The 15349-nt window shown below is 42.8% G+C and overlaps 1 protein-coding gene across 2 annotated transcripts; it reads right to left on the bottom strand.

Annotated features, from left to right (window-relative positions):
* Nucleotides 1-4733: 4733 nt before the first annotated feature.
* On the bottom strand, nt 4734-14296 carry CDCA4 (cell division cycle associated 4). Of its 2 annotated transcripts, none has more exons than XM_084207491.1 (3): nt 14178-14296; nt 10919-10999; nt 4734-8562 (listed from the first exon to the last, which is right to left on the bottom strand). In XM_084207491.1, exons 2-3 carry the CDS (start codon nt 10955-10957, stop codon nt 7807-7809), a joined length of 795 nt encoding a protein of 264 aa, XP_084063617.1. In that variant the 5' UTR covers nt 10958-10999; nt 14178-14296; the 3' UTR covers nt 4734-7806. The 2 variants fall into 2 exon arrangements, with proteins under 2 accessions (XP_084063617.1, XP_084063618.1); XM_084207492.1 differs by lacking the exon at nt 14178-14296 and adding an exon at nt 13354-13459.
* Between the last annotated feature and the right edge of the window lie 1053 nt (nt 14297-15349).

The following is a 15349-nucleotide window of genomic DNA, read 5'->3' as shown; positions in this document are numbered from 1 at the left end:
CTTCAAAGATGAGGTGGTTTTAGCCATGCTCAAACCTCATATTTGCTTTTCACGGGCATTTGCGTAATCAAGTTGCATTGGCACAAGTGTTTGTACAAACCAGATTTCAAAATCTGACATTGAAGTATTTGCAAAGATCGATTTTGATCCTTTGTCGAACCCTGCCATGGGTTGGTTACCTGATGCATCCCCTAAAAGCTGCTTGATCTAAACTCATCTCTGGAAGAGCCAATCTCTAGGACATTAAAGCCAAACAAAACTCAAAAGGACATTTGCACATACAGGTTCCTACATGGACAGCGAGCACAGACCAAGCTCACACACAAGGTTCCATGTCGGTCTCATAAATACTACAGAAACATTTGCAATTTTCTGGTGGATACACTACAACTTCGAGGAAAGATCAGCTGCTTTTTGTGATTATTCAGCAATGGAGATTTTTTTCTTTTAAACCCTCAGGTCCAACAGATTTTAACCCTTGTGTCTCCTGATGGGCACTCGTGCAGGGGTAGGAGTGTGCAATGGGGGTGAAGGGCAGAGAGACAGAAAGCCAGAGGTGACCCCCGTGGGTCCCTCACTGAGGACAGGGGGATCATCTCTCCAGGCCACCTCTCTCCTGCAGCATGGTGCCCCCAATTCCCCAGCCACAGCTGTGCTCTGACCTCACTGCTGGGGGTCACAGAGCACAGAAGGGGAGCGAGTGCTGCCATGAGAAGCACTAATGAATCCTTTTTGACACGCTGCCCGAGCTGTGTCACCTCCCCGAATGGCTGAGGGGCGACACCCCGACCCCCATGGTCCATCTGCTGCCCCAAGTGTAAGTGCAGGACCAGTGTCAGCTCTGAGGGGGAGGAGTGGAACAAACACCTCCCCCAGCTCCCTTCCTTCCCACCACACACTGTGGCTGAAGTGGAGGAGTAACTCTGAGATGTTCAGGATTCTTCTGTCTGCTAGAGTCAACCAGGGACAGCCAGGAGTGTTGCACCAGGACCGACCCCTGCCATCTGCTGGGGATTATCTCCAAGGAATACACACAGGACAGGAGTACAAAGCTAGCTGGTGTGAAGGGATGGATCTGGAACCATTATGTCTAATGTGGAATATGAAGGGGTAGTTTAACTAGCAGTACCACCAAAGTGTCCCCATACCTTGAGCCAAGATTAGGTTTTGTAGACTGGATCCCTGCTGGCCAAAAGGCTGTGACCTCTGGGCAGCCCTGCAGCACCAGTACAGGCCTGGACAATTCTCCCTCTCCAGCTCAATGCTTGAGTCTCTGGTACAGCAATTCTCCTCCAGTCCAGCAGACCTTCCAGAAAGACACCAACGCTGCTCACCCTGCTCTCCTCACTCTTGCTTGAGTGATTAACCTGAGGTGGTCAGCTGTTCTGTAAGCAGTTTTTGTTCTGTGCAATAGAAAAGGGTGAATGTACCTTCTATAGTGGATATTTCTAGAAAGGTCAGTTGTTTCAAGCATGATCTGACAAGAGCTACAGTAAAAAAGAACCTGGCGTTGTTTAAATGCATGCATCAGAACTTTGGATTCATGGCTTAACACCTGAAGAAGTTAATAGAAATGACACAAAATATGGTGATTATTTGCAAAGGGTTTGGTCACTCTTTTCCTTGTGTAAACAGTGGGATTCACATAAAAGAACTGGAATCTCATTTAGCTTGGCAGTATTTAATGTTTCATGTGCTAGAGGAGCCATGCTTGTCTCACACAGTGAAGAATTCAGAGGGCTGAGCTCACATATAAGGTCTTTCCTGACAAAAATTTTCCTTTAAAAGGTCCTTACATTCTCAAATGAGATCATGTCCTAGGAGTCTAATGCTCTCCCATTTTGAATTGAACTAAACTTGAGGCAAACTGAGGGTTGTATGAGATTTTTTAAAGCTTTAAACATGGCCTTTCAGTATGACTACACTCACTGCAGCAAGCCAAGATGCCTTTCTCACGAGCAGCATATTTGCTTTTGCAGCAAATTTCACATAAACCAGGAAAAAACACAACCCCCAAACCAATGAAGGTCTCTATATAACTCATCTGAAAGGAATGCTGGGGGTTTGCTACTTCTTACCTTCATACTCAGCATCTATTCAAATACAGTTCCAGGAACACAAGAACTAATGAAGACTGCTTTCCTATGGATTTATGTCTGTGATTAATTACTCTGTGTCTAAGGTATGAGCTCTAAGTGAAGCTGGTCTCATGCCTGAAAACTTGTATCTCTCCCTTATCTGGATTACTGCTTATCAGTACAGAATGTTGTTTTCTCCTGGTATCTCCACACTTGGAAACGCTCTAAAAATCTAGTGACTGTGAGATCTGATGGATTTGATTGAAATTAATTAGCTGTTCTAAAGCTGAATGGCAGAATGATCCTGCTATGCCATCCTTCCATAGGGAAGTGAGAAAGGCAAAGCACACTGCAGTAAACCCTGGTTAGTTTTAACACCTCTTCTTGGTGGTAAAGCCTCTGTGAACAAACTATTCCTACACCTACTCAAGTTTATTAGAAAAAGCCATGACACATGATGGCTATTACAAAACCTAACAACACCTTACTGAGTATTTCTCAGAGTAGGAAATTAGCCATTGTTCTCTTTTGTCAAAAGAATCACAATTTACAAGAAAAACCACTCTCCCCCAATACCCTTCACACAAAGCAGAGGGAAAAAAAGCAAATGATGGTACTGAGCTTGAATTTAAACAATTAACCATTCAACAATTTTCTCTAAAACTTCAGTCAGTTCACTGGACACAAAATAATCCAAACACCCAGTGCTTTCCATATCTGGCCTTTCAGTAATGATTTCAAACACAGGAAAGTGAATGGGGTTTTTTTATTTGACATAGTAAATTGAGTTTTTTATCAACATACCTGTTCTTCCATTTGGAAGTCCTGTTTTGTAAGCTTGCACAACTCCAGGCTGAAGTTGCATTACTTTTTTTTGATTTCCTCTCCAAATCTTGTCTGTAAATGGAACATGAAAAATAGTATATACTACTTCCTTTGCTGCAGCATTTTACTATTGCAGTACATCCCTGCACTTCCCACTCCATCGGGACTTCCAAATACAGCATACATGGGGACACAATTTCTGTTTAATTCTGGTTTTGCAAGCAGTCATGTAATCACCTGTACCTTCAAATTACTCTTCCCTAAAAAGATGACAGCTGAAATTACTCAAATGTTTCCCAAGCAATGCAAAGCAGCCGCTAGCATTAGGTTTTCCTGTTGACATGTTTGTCATGCATGAACATTAACCACAATAATTCTTCAGGTCATAAACCACTCATTTTGGGGGAATGTTGGCTAAGCAAATGAATAATTATAGTTTTTTTTTAAGAAAGAGCTACCATACAGACTTAAGAAAATCATGTCAAATAATGAAAATTCTGTATTTTTTCACTAGCTTTTTTTTTGTCCAAAAAAGCACTACAATCATCTAAAATAAGTCTCTCTCCTGACGATTTATTCTTTGGGATTTCACCTCTCCATGAAAACTTCTTGGGAAAAAAGAAGGAAAACTGTCAACTTTGCAAGAGACACCAAAAGAAGTTCAGACAATCCTTGCAAAACCTTGTATTTAATAAGCCAGACTGACAAAAATACGCACGTTCCCAAGATGTTTATTAATTTCTTTGAAACTTGGTGGCTTTGTACTTTTAGTATTAGTCAGAGTGTGAAACAACACTCATTTAAGAACTGATGAGCAAACAAAATTTGTCATCATCTGTCATGGGGTTTTTCTGCATATGGGACTACATCCTAGGCCTGAGACACAAGCATATTTTCACTTTGAACAAAAGTAATTTTTGAAAGCATTTTTATTTGTCTTATCATGGATGTCAGAAAGCAAATGTGTTGGGTTTTTTTCATTCTAGCTTTTGACAGTTCATTTACCTATAAGGGAATATGGAATAAGCTGCAAGACTGTAAAGCAGTCACACAAATCAATATTCTGAGACACAAAAAAAAATCCATAATGGTCTGATAATTACAATATTAAACTATATTCTCAGTCAATTTACAATAATGCCTTTTAAAATGCTTACTAAAGTAGCCCAGACATACCCAAGACTTCAAAAAAGTCTAAGGACAGCTTTAAGAACAGGTAATTCCTGCAGAGTCTGAAGGCTCAGCTCATGTGTGAATCCCTAACCTGCTCCAGGCTGAAACCCTTCACTGCTGTGCCTCTAAGGCAGTCTGCTCAGGAAAGGTGCTTTTTTAATTCAAACACCTGATTCTCTCTTCACTGACCAAATTTGTCCTTTAGGCAAATATAGCTCTGGTTGTAGAGAGAGGTGATGTTTTTTGCTAGGCAAACTTCCAGAGCTGCAGAGAGAGAGGCGAGTAAAAGAAACTAACAAATACCACGCAAACAGAGAAGCAATAAGCAGATGAGCCATTGTTACAGCAGCCTGGATCGTTGCACGTCTTGTAGTCTGCCTCATCTCTGATTTTCTGGCAAGGGAAAAGGAGAAATAAAACCACAGACACAGAAGAAGGGCACAGATACTCAGTGCTACCTGCAAAGGAAGCACATTGGATATTAGCTGTGTGCCTGACAGTGCTTGCTGTGCTGCAAGTCTACAGCCCAGTGCCATTAGCAGGCCAACAGCCCTGTCTGACACATGGCATTGATGCTGTGCAAGCTCCACAACTCTTCCCTACGAGCACAAGAGAAAAAAGGCTGCTGGGAGTGGCAGCAAAATCTGTCAGAAGCCTCTCCTAATTTAAGAAGCTATGTCTTTTTAAATTTCCCATTTACATGTAGAAATTAAGACAATCCCCAGCAGAAGTATCATCTCTCACCATTTGTTTTAACAGCTCACTAAAGAAATGAGAATAGCAGTTAAAAAATAAAGCTTCTTTTTTCACTTTTTTCAATTTTTTTTAACCAGGAGAAGAGAAACATGAGAAGCTAAATTAGACTGAGACACATTATTAAAGCAATAGGGAGACAAGCTGATTTTACAGACTGGTCTCTGCAAGTCAAAGTCAGACCAGTCGTAGGCACCAAACAGTTCTGCATGGTGACTGTGCAAGTTTCAGCAATACCAAATCTTATACCTGCTGAGCCAAGATATCAGGCTTGTAAGAGCACATAAGATTTGGCATAAGTTTTAAGAATGTAATAAAACAGGATATATATTTCTGTTTAACTGCTTAACTCCACGAATGCCTACTTACCTAACACCTTTCCTGTTAAGCCTAGTAGACTCTATAAATTGTTTCAAGTAGGCACAGCTTCCTCAGTAAAGGAATCCACCCAGCTAGATGAAGTACAGAGTTATAAATACACACATGTGCACGTGACATACACAGTTTAACAGTTATGAACAAGTTATCCTGAATACTCTCTGTAACATGTAGACTGATGCACAGTAAGGAGGTGGGGAAGAGCATTTTTAAGATATCTTAACATGAAATTTGCTCATTTAATGAAAATGGAGGGTGTGGGGGCAGAGGGGAACATGCACAATTGCTCAAACCTGTGGGCTTTCAACACAGTTCAGAGCATTTTTGGAAAAGTTTCCCAGAGTATTTAGTTATTCCAATCAATGCTGATGTTCCCTTTATAAAACTGAAACTGGTTCTCTGTTTTACCCTAAGGCATCTGCTTTCCAGTTCTGTGGTTCACACAGAGAAAAGCATCAAGAAAAATTACCTGCAGATTTATAATTTTTTAAAGAATTTCTGATACTACAACAAACACTACCACATAAGCCAGCTTTATTTCACTGTGAGATGACAGTTTTTATCTGTATTTGGATCCTCCTGAATCAGCGTTTATTGCTGCAATACCTCTAAGTGATCTCTCAGTTAAGGCATGGGCTTCTCTGTGGTCCAGCTGTATCCCACAGACTGAACTTGCAAGTGCCTATATGCTATTTCTTCCTTTAACATGAAGTTATTAATCAAAGTTTAGCTACAGTTATCTTATGCCAAATTTAATACAAGGAAACATCTTCTAGTTCACTGAAGACTCACACAAAGTGCATGGTTTCAGAAGATGGAGCTAATACACATTCAACTGTTGAGTTTGCAAAATTTAGCTAAATTATATCTTTCCTCAAAGCAGATGATTCTAGAGCACATAAGCTCAGTGTTCTCCTTATTCTTGAAGTGATACTCAAATGTTCTTAACACCCCTTTGACAGCTCCACCTCCAATCCCCTTTCCAGGTTTGAGAATGTGCGTTGTAGGTAAGGTCACTCATGGGAAGGCAGAGCCTGTCACACAGAGCAAGGCTCTCTTTTCTTCTTCAGCAACCAGCTTGGCTCAGATCTACGGAGAACAACAACGTTACTGACAGATGTCTTCCCCTGGCACAGCCATGACCAACACATTCTAGAAACCAATCCATATTTTCCCCTTTCCCTACACCCTGCTAGCTTGGGGTTTTTCCCCAGTAGCAGCTTCTGATGGGGAACATTTGTTATTTTATAATAAAATCATAGGCTATACTCAAATTATCCCTTTCCCCCCAAAAAAGTCTCCTAGGAAGAAGATTAGTTAGATACACTCTAAACAAAATGTGCTGGAAGAAAAGACCACCATCCCATGTTGTATTACATTTTTTGTTATTAAAAAAAGCCAAGAGGAAACCCTTGGTAAGAGTGGAGCATATTAATTATGATAAGACATCCTGACATACCAACCAGTGAGACTTAAAGGCCGCTAATAACACTTTTTGTAGTAATTAGTGCAAGATAGTTATCCCATATAAACAAATATTTGATGGTAGTCTTCAATGATAAACAATTCACTTGATGACATTTACATATAAATACACATAAATAAAAACCTGCATCATTTAGGTTTGTAGTTAACAAAAAAGTATGGTCTGAAATGAATTAAATGTAATTGTGTCTAGCTAGATCAAAGATCTTCCTATAATGATACTCAAATATGTGGCGTATGAAAAGCATAAATGTACAATTCTCAATTTAGTAAAGTACTACTCTATAAAACAGAATCATGAAAATAGTTCTTACATTTTAATGCAAAGTATAAAACTGTATATTTACATTTACATACACTTTACTGAACTACATTGGGTAGCTCATGGTAAAAAAGCATCCCTTTTTGAAAATCTTGCAAAAAATACATCAACTGCAGATATCAAAGATCAAAAGTTGCTAAGTTAGCAGCTGACATAACATCTGTAGTAAAAAATATATTTTAGGAAAATACCTGGAAAAATCTAAACACCAATAAACACTTTAAAACTATTTTTGAAGTAAAAATTGTAGCAAAACCCAGAAGAAGCTAGCAAGGATAACAAGAACTATTGCATACTGCTCTTTGAGAGCCATGTAGGGACTTAAAACAGAAGCAGCAGATATGGGTAGGAGTTTTGTGGTGTAACAAAGTGGAAACTGGAGGGTAGCAGGAAACCAGTTATCCAGCTTCTCTCTCTGTTTATTACTGTTTTTATGGGAGAAGTGTAAGAAGATAAGAGAATCCCTCTCCCTGAGGATAACCTCCATCAAAGGCTAAAACAAATTGGTAAAAGGAACCCAATTTCAAGAGCCTTGGACCCCCAATGTAGAAACATTTACCATCTGTACTTACAGTTCAGTGGACAATAAATCAGATTATTACACTACAGGTTGCAGGTTAACTTTAAGAGTTAACACTATTTTGCAATATGAAGTGCTTCTTAATATACGTATCTATATAATATATAGATATTTGTAAAATACTCGTGCAGATTTGATAGAACAAACTGTGGAAATTGCTTTCTCAAGTCTTTTCTTCCCATTAACAGATCTTTTCCTCCACACAAGGAGGTTCAGGATTCAACAAGGATTTCCACAATATGATCAAGGTCATTAAGATCAGATTTGCAATTAGAGTTAGAAGCTGTATTTGTTGGAGAAGAAAATGTTTCAAGACTATCACAGTGTCCCATTTTTGTGTTGCTCATCATGCCAGTTAACATAGTATCAAGATCATAGTAAGAATTGTCAACTTCTGAAAACAGATCTTCAACAGTATTAGGACTTTTATTCTCCAGTGTCTCAAATATTTGATCTAAAGATTTTTGAAAGTTTCCTTTACTTTCTTGTGGACTCTCCATTTCCCACACGTTGCTCTGCGGGTTTCTTGGTGCTTGCACTGCAGAGGCTGTTGACATAGTTTCTGAACTATCTTGTGCCTGGTCACTCTCAAAGTCTTTATTGAAAGTACCATAGGCTGGACCATGCTTTCCCTCAGCTTGATCCCTAGATGAACGACAGAGGATATCTGTGGAAACAAGACGATCCAGGGATGCCTGCCCTGCGCTTTGTGTATTTATCATCTGCCAAGTCCCATCTTGAGTCATCTCCTCTTGGATCTGCCGTACCGTGTTGGCGATAAGTACCGAACGACAAAGGTTGGGTTCCACTAGCATGTGACACAGCTGAAGTTTAACCAAGGACATATCTAAAAGTGACTGCCGCTGGAGATTGTAAGAAGGAATAGCCTTAATACCAGCCAGAGTGCCTTCAATATCTTCTTCACCATCAAAACATTTTCTCTTCAATCCTCGCACAAACATTGTGTCCTGTTAAAAAAACCAAACAAATAAAAAGAAATAATGTACAATATAAACAGTTCCAGAGGGGGAGGGAGGAGGGAAAAAAAAAGGTACTAAAAAAGAACAGTGAACTTCAATCTTTTATTAAGAAGCAAATTCTTTAAAGATAGAAACATCAGAATTGTCATACCATGTTCTAGAATGGCCAGTGTGGTACAACAGGGGTCAGGAACATGTGGACTGGGTCCCAAAGGCGACATTCGGGAACCAGAGGAGAGCAGGTCCACAAGGCATGGCATCGGAGAGGGCAGGGGCTCCCAGCTCCTGGCTCCCACAAGGCATCAGAGAGGGCAGGGGCTCCCAGCTCCTGGCTCCCACTGAGCCCCGCAGTTGATGCGAGCCAGGAGCCGCTGCCTCGCACAGAAGCGAACATCTCACCGGCTGCATTTCCCCTACTGCAGAGGCAGTTTCTCCTCGCTCCTCCCGAGTTTCTACTGGCATGCTTAGCCTCTGATTTTGGAAATAAAAATACAACCTGGCACACCATCTTTAAAAGATTTGATCCCTCCAGAATATTAATATGCCTAACAGAGTAACATGAAAAAAAACAACCCACGGGCAGCACATGTGAAAAGATTAGCTTATTTGGCTACAAAGAGAGTAATATCTAGATTTGTTCCATGTAACTTGAGACATTCAGCAGAGGTGCCTAAAGCAGTCCTTCCGGTTCCCTTCCTTAGGTGAATAAGTGAACTGAGTAATTCCAGTAAGAACTGGGCAAGTCCAGTTAAGGACAGTGTGGGCTTCTGTACTCCTTTCCCACTTGACTGTAGGATAGGAAAATTCCTGTATTCGTAGCTTAGGTTCACCAGCTAAAAATACACAGGGTGCATGCAGGCTTTTCAATATTCACACCTAAAGTCACTTGCTGAATTCTACCAGGGGTGCCTCTCAAGTACCAGCCTCAGCTCTTCTTCTGAACTGCACTAATTTTGACAACAGTGCCCCATGCAAATATTGCAGCTGGTCCCTTGGAATACAGAGTAACTTTTTTTTTTAATGTAGTATATATCACTTCTTTAAGTCTTACAAAAATCAGGTTGCAAATGAAAGCTGATACCTGACCTTCACATTTATGCTTCTTCCTTGTTTTCCTTCTAAGTCTTCTGTCCTTAGAATTCCTGTTTGCCCACTGTTTGGACAAGGTAATTTTTAAATTACCAAATTTTTTTCAAGGTAGTGACCCAAACAAAACAGTTTTTCAACTACAAGCTGATAAACCCAAAATACTATTGCAGTGTCTTTCTATATAACCTCCCATTTTCCTTGATAAGCCCTAAACTCTGCCTTGCTTTTCTGGTTGCTCCAGTACATTCTACATATTTTCAAGGAATTCTTTCTCAGCTTTTTCAGAGACACTAAAAATCCACCAAAGGGCAACACTATTCCTTTCAAAATACATTACATGCTTATCTACTGTGAAAACCTGGGGATAGCACAGTAGCTAGATAAACACTTGGTCTGACTCTGTGCAACACTTGTAATATTGCTGTATATATCCATGAAATAACCTTCATTGGGATTTGCCAAGTCTTAAAAGATTTCTTTCTGTTGAAGGTACAAAACTCTTTAGAAATCATAATATGCAGAGACTACAATATAGAATAAACCTGATCTTGTAGTAATTTTTCATAACTTCTTAAAAGCTATCCATGGATTCGCTATGTATTAAATACTTTGGATGTTTCTTCTAAAATTTTATCCTGAAATCTAAAATATTTCCATTACTCCTATTTAATACTTTATATTGTTGTTGCTCGATAGTTCCTTTTCCAGATTTTTAGACATTCCTGCAAACTTCCTATCAGAGGATATCCTATTTTATTTTTCCTATACTTCTATGAACAGTAATTTCTCAACATACCCTTCCTCCCCTTGTAAAACAACCTCTAGAAACATCTTTTGGGACTGTTTACAAATCATGTATGATTACATCATCAAACATTAAACACTGTGCAGAGTTTGAAGCTTCTTTTATTTCAACTTTCTTGTGAAGAGTAATTAAAACTTCAATTGAATATTAACCTGGTTTCATACATCTATAATTTGGCATTTATATGCCTTCTAAAGCACACCAACAGAACAGAGCACAGGAGAAAACTTGAAAACCTCAATACAACACACACACTTGGGCACCTAGAAGCAGAGGAAAAACATTTATCTATTATTAAAGATAAACCTTTCACAGCATTCACTGAATTTTTTCTAACACTTGATTTCAATTAGTATCTTACATCATAAAGCCAGTTCTCTGTCATCCTGCTCTCGTGACCACACAGAGCACCAGGTTAGAGTTTCATTTAAGAAGCTAAAAGTGACATACCAGGAATTGTGTTTGATGCAATCCTTCCTCTTCTCCCATGCTACTGAGCAAGAGTCCATGCAGTAAAAGTGACAGCACCACCTGCCAAGCACAGGGAAGCAGGATGTCAGGCAGGGACAGGAGATGCAGAACAAGACAGTTTTCCTTCAGTATCGCTATCCTGTATGATGTGAGCATCATTCCCACAAACATGAATAGCACTATTAAACCCAATTTATGCACAATTAGAGCACAATTGTGATTTGGCCAACAATACCCCCAAAATCTGCAGCAGGAAGAAAATGCCAGTTTAATTCCAAGTCCTAGGCTATTGCCCTGACCTTTGGACCAGCCTTTCCCTTATGCCTACAGCTTTGCCACTTAAAGAGCAAACAAAAATTTTTCATATGAGCATTAAAGTGTACAGAAACAAAAGGTAATGAAAGCAAGTCTTCCTTACTTTTATGACAAAACTATAGTTTTCAGTTTTGTTGTACAAACCCATGTACAACATCTCTGTAGCATCTAGAGAAAATGACGTGGCACAAACACAAAACTCTAACATAGCAAAACATGACAGAATTTTCCTTTAGCAGCATAGAAACTTTATGACTAAGATTTACTTAGCAAGATGACAATAATGAAAGTAATGACAGTAATTAAACGGCTTTAACAAGAAAGGCTGAGTTTTTAAATCCCATTTAAAGCATAATAAGATTTGATTATCTCAAATACGACTTCCCATCACATGCAACAATACCCTTAACTACTGAAATGAAAAAGAATGCTGTTCCAACAGGCTATAAAAACTTTTATAATAAACTATGGAAACAATTCAGATACTTTTTTAGACATGTCTGTGCAGTACAAGACAGTTCTGTGTCTGCAACTGAAGTGCATACCTGGAGAAGAAACAAATAAAGAGGATGTACATGGACATCTGTTCACATTTTCTGTTTTGTGTAGTAATAAACAATTTTTTGAGATTGCTTGCTCTCAAATGGAAGGGGAAGAAGGTGGATGACAAAGGACTCGGGGGTGGGAGAGCAGAAAACATGTTTTTCCTCAAGAAGCTGCATACTCGTTAAAATACCACAATGGAAAAAACCCCTACCTTTAACATTCTCAAGCCAAAAACTTTTGACTTGATCCCAGATATTCAAACTAAATTATGTTATGTCATGGAAACTGTATTTCAAACAACTCAGTCTCTTTTATTTTATGGACTGAGCTCACAGCAACTTTAGAAACAGTGTCTCAAGGCATCTGAACTACAACTTCAGTCAGACACCATACCAAGTCAATAAACTATTTCTTATTTCTGGCAAACACTTTATGACACTATAAAAGTTCAGAAGGTTTTGCTCCCCAGATACACTTCGGACACATTCAATAAATGAAAAGTGATCTCTCTGAGAGCCTGTGTCTGGTAACTATTTGAATCCCAAAATTTCTACTTTATTGGAGGGTAGGTGAGAAGGGCATAACAAACATCCAACAACAAACATCTCCCCATCCCCCTGCCAAGAACTACAGGCAAAGATGGCGCAGTCATGAGAAAAACAAATTGATATTTGGTATATCTGACAATTTTAGAGGGATTGACTCTGGCTGTCTGCCTCCCAAGATAGTGGACAATACAGGAGGGGACTGTTGCTGCTGGTGAAAGAGCCATTATCACAGCCACAAACTAAGTGACAGGGGATGCTGGCAGACCAGGCCAGTCTGTAATCTATTTATATACTACAGAAGGAAAGTTTTCCCATGCAATACAATAAGGTGTAAAACCCTCTGCATGTGATTCCAGGTTCTTCCCTAGGTCAATAACCAAACCACGTAGACCTCTGTTACTATAAGGCATTAGCCATTGTATAAAACCTTTTTTGGTACATCAGAGCAAGACTGCTGCTGCTTCAGAGTCAAAGTGTTCAAAATCCCCTGATAATTTCAAGCAGCACCTCTCTCAATCCAAGAGGCAGTATCTGGATGAGCTACATCATCTCCTTTCTTCCTCTGCTACCTCAGCATCATGAGCCCAAACTTTGTTCATTCAACTAAACTGCTGTTTGAAACAGCTATGCAACAAAAATGTTGTCAAGGAGACAACAGCTAGCTGCAGCACAGTGCACTAAGGGAAAAGGAGTTTTGTGGCTTTTGTTGTTTTGCTTCTTTTTGTAAATAATAGCACAGCATTATGTAATTCATTACAAGTTTTGCTTTTAGGATCAACAAATTCCCAGTTTGCTTTACAAAAAAGATGCTTGAAATTTGATTCTTATTAGACCATCAACTTAAGACATTCCAGGTTCACACTCAATTTGGACTGACAGTGATATGCTGCCAAATATATAGTTAAGTACTTAAGGGAAAAAAGCTGCTTCCCACTAACTGGGGTGACAGAGAAGATAGGGAATTTCAGCAGTGCTTATCTTTAGGAGAAAGCAGACAAGACGTACCTAGGCCAGTGCTGGAGGTTCAGTGAAGCACAGTGCTGCTTTTTCTACAGCCGTAAGTACAGTGATGATGGTTAGCACGGGAAAGCAAGAAGGGGCTGTATCTCCCTTCCACCACTCTAATCCTCTCTACTCCAACACTGGCTTTTCTAAGAACCGTGGGAAGAAACCAAAGCTCTGTGTAACAGTGGAGAAAAAGATGGAAAGAGAGCTACTCCTCCTCTTTAGGCATGCACGTGTGCCCATATGATGGTGTCGAGGTGTAAGGTGGGATGCAGACACAGCAGAGGGATGGTAAGGCCAGAAGCATCGCTATTCATTCTGGAACAAAGGCCCCTATAAAGCACTGGGGTCTGCCCTCCCCCGGGGCGTAGGGGGCTGGCAGACACCTCCCCGGCACTCGAGAGATATGGGAAGGGGTTCCAGCACCCGGAGAAGGGCAGGCTGAGCAGATGGGGCAGGAGCTCCTGGAAACGCAGGTGGGGGCCGGGAGCGCTGAGCAGGGGGAGCCCGCAGAGCCGGGGGGAGAGGCGGGGCTGGGGCGGGGAGCGAGGGGGAGCTCCCCGACAGCGGGAGGGCAGCGGAGTGCCCGGGAGAGGCGCGGAGGATGAGGGAGCGCGGCTGCGGAAGGGACCGAGCGGAGAAGTGCGGAACGGGCCCCCTGTCCCGCCGCCCCGGCCCCCTCAGCGCTCCCGGCGGTTACTCATCGCCCCGCGCTCTCGCCGCCATTTTGAATCTATCCCGTCCCTTCCACGCGTTCCGCCGACACCAGCTTCCCGCGGATCTGACCCAGCTCAGCCCAGCCCGACCCAGCCGACTGTACTCACCGCCCCGCCACTGCTGTTGCCGGCGTACGTCCGCGCACGAACTCCCGCTCGGCTCCCGCCTCACCGCCCGCTCCGCGCCTCAGGGACGGGCGGGGCCAACCGGCCCCGCCTCCCCCCGCCCGCCATCTTATTGTCAAACCCCACAAAGGGACCCGCGTCCGCCGAGGGCGGGCCTTCCCCGGAGACCGCGCCCACCAGGGAGCGACGGCGGCTTCTATTGGCTGCTGCCAGGCGCTGCAGGCGCCAGTCGCTGCTGCAATTGGCTACAGCGCCCGCCTGTCCCGCCCTCGGGCTCCACCCCGAAGGCGGTGGGGTTGCCATGGCAGCCGGGCCCTGCCCCTCGGCCGTGAGAGGCTGAGGGAGGCGGGGGCGGGGGCGAGGCGGGGCCGTCCCGATTTCAAATCGCAGCCAAGGGCCCGCGGTGTGTCTGGGCTTCCAGCCACGGGCTCCGGCGGGAACAGGTTCAGACCTGGCCGCGCTGTAGCCCGCAGGGAGCCCTGGCGGGGGAGGGGAGAGCGAGCGCTGGCTGCCCCGGTCCAGGCTCTCCTCGCCGTCAGGCGCCACTTCCCTTAGGGCCGGGGAGGCCCGGAGCTGCGCCCCGCGGGGTGACAGGAGGCCTCAGCACACCATTAGCAAGGCCTATGGTATTTCCTGTTCGGGCCCGGCCGCCCAGCCCCGGGTCTCGCAGTCAGAGCCAGGAACCTGCGTGCTGGGGGCGGGGGTGATGCCTCACACCCCGCAGGGAGCGGCTGTCTGAGCACGAGTCAGCAGGGAGTGCCCAGGTGGGTGAGAAGGCTGGAGGCATTCTGGCCTCTATCAGGAGTAGTGTGGCTAGCAGGACCAGAGATCGTCCCCCTGTGCTGAGCACACCTTGAGTGCTGTGCCCAGTTCTGGGCCCCTCAGTTCGGGAAGGCTATTATAGTGGCTGGAGTGTGTCCAGAGAAGAGACCAGAGCTGGTGAAGGGTCTGGAGCACAAGTTTTATGAGAAACAGCTGAGGCAGCTTATGGGTGTTTAGCCTGGAGAAGATGAGGCTCAGGAGGGACTTTATCGCTCTACAATTTTCTGACAGGAGGGTGCAGCCAGGTGGGGTTTGGGCTCTGCTCCCAGGGAATGAGTGACAGGGCAAGAGAGAACATGGCCTTAAGCTGTGCTGTAGGGAGTTAAGGCTGG

Source organism: Fringilla coelebs, assembly GCF_963513975.1.
Source record: "Fringilla coelebs genome assembly, chromosome: 6".
NCBI classification, from domain to species: domain Eukaryota; kingdom Metazoa; phylum Chordata; class Aves; order Passeriformes; family Fringillidae; genus Fringilla; species Fringilla coelebs.
This window is presented reverse-complemented; position numbering and strand designations above follow the sequence as displayed.

Bases quoted from the DNA above. Each gene is read 5' to 3' on its own strand.
- CDCA4 (XM_084207491.1), bottom strand. From the start codon at position 10,957: ATGGGAGAAGAGGAAGGATTGCATCAAACACAATTCCTG. The intron at 8,563-10,918 runs GTATGTCACTTT...TTTTTTTAACAG, and splicing joins TGCATCAAACACAATTCCTG to GACACAATGTTTGTGCGAGG.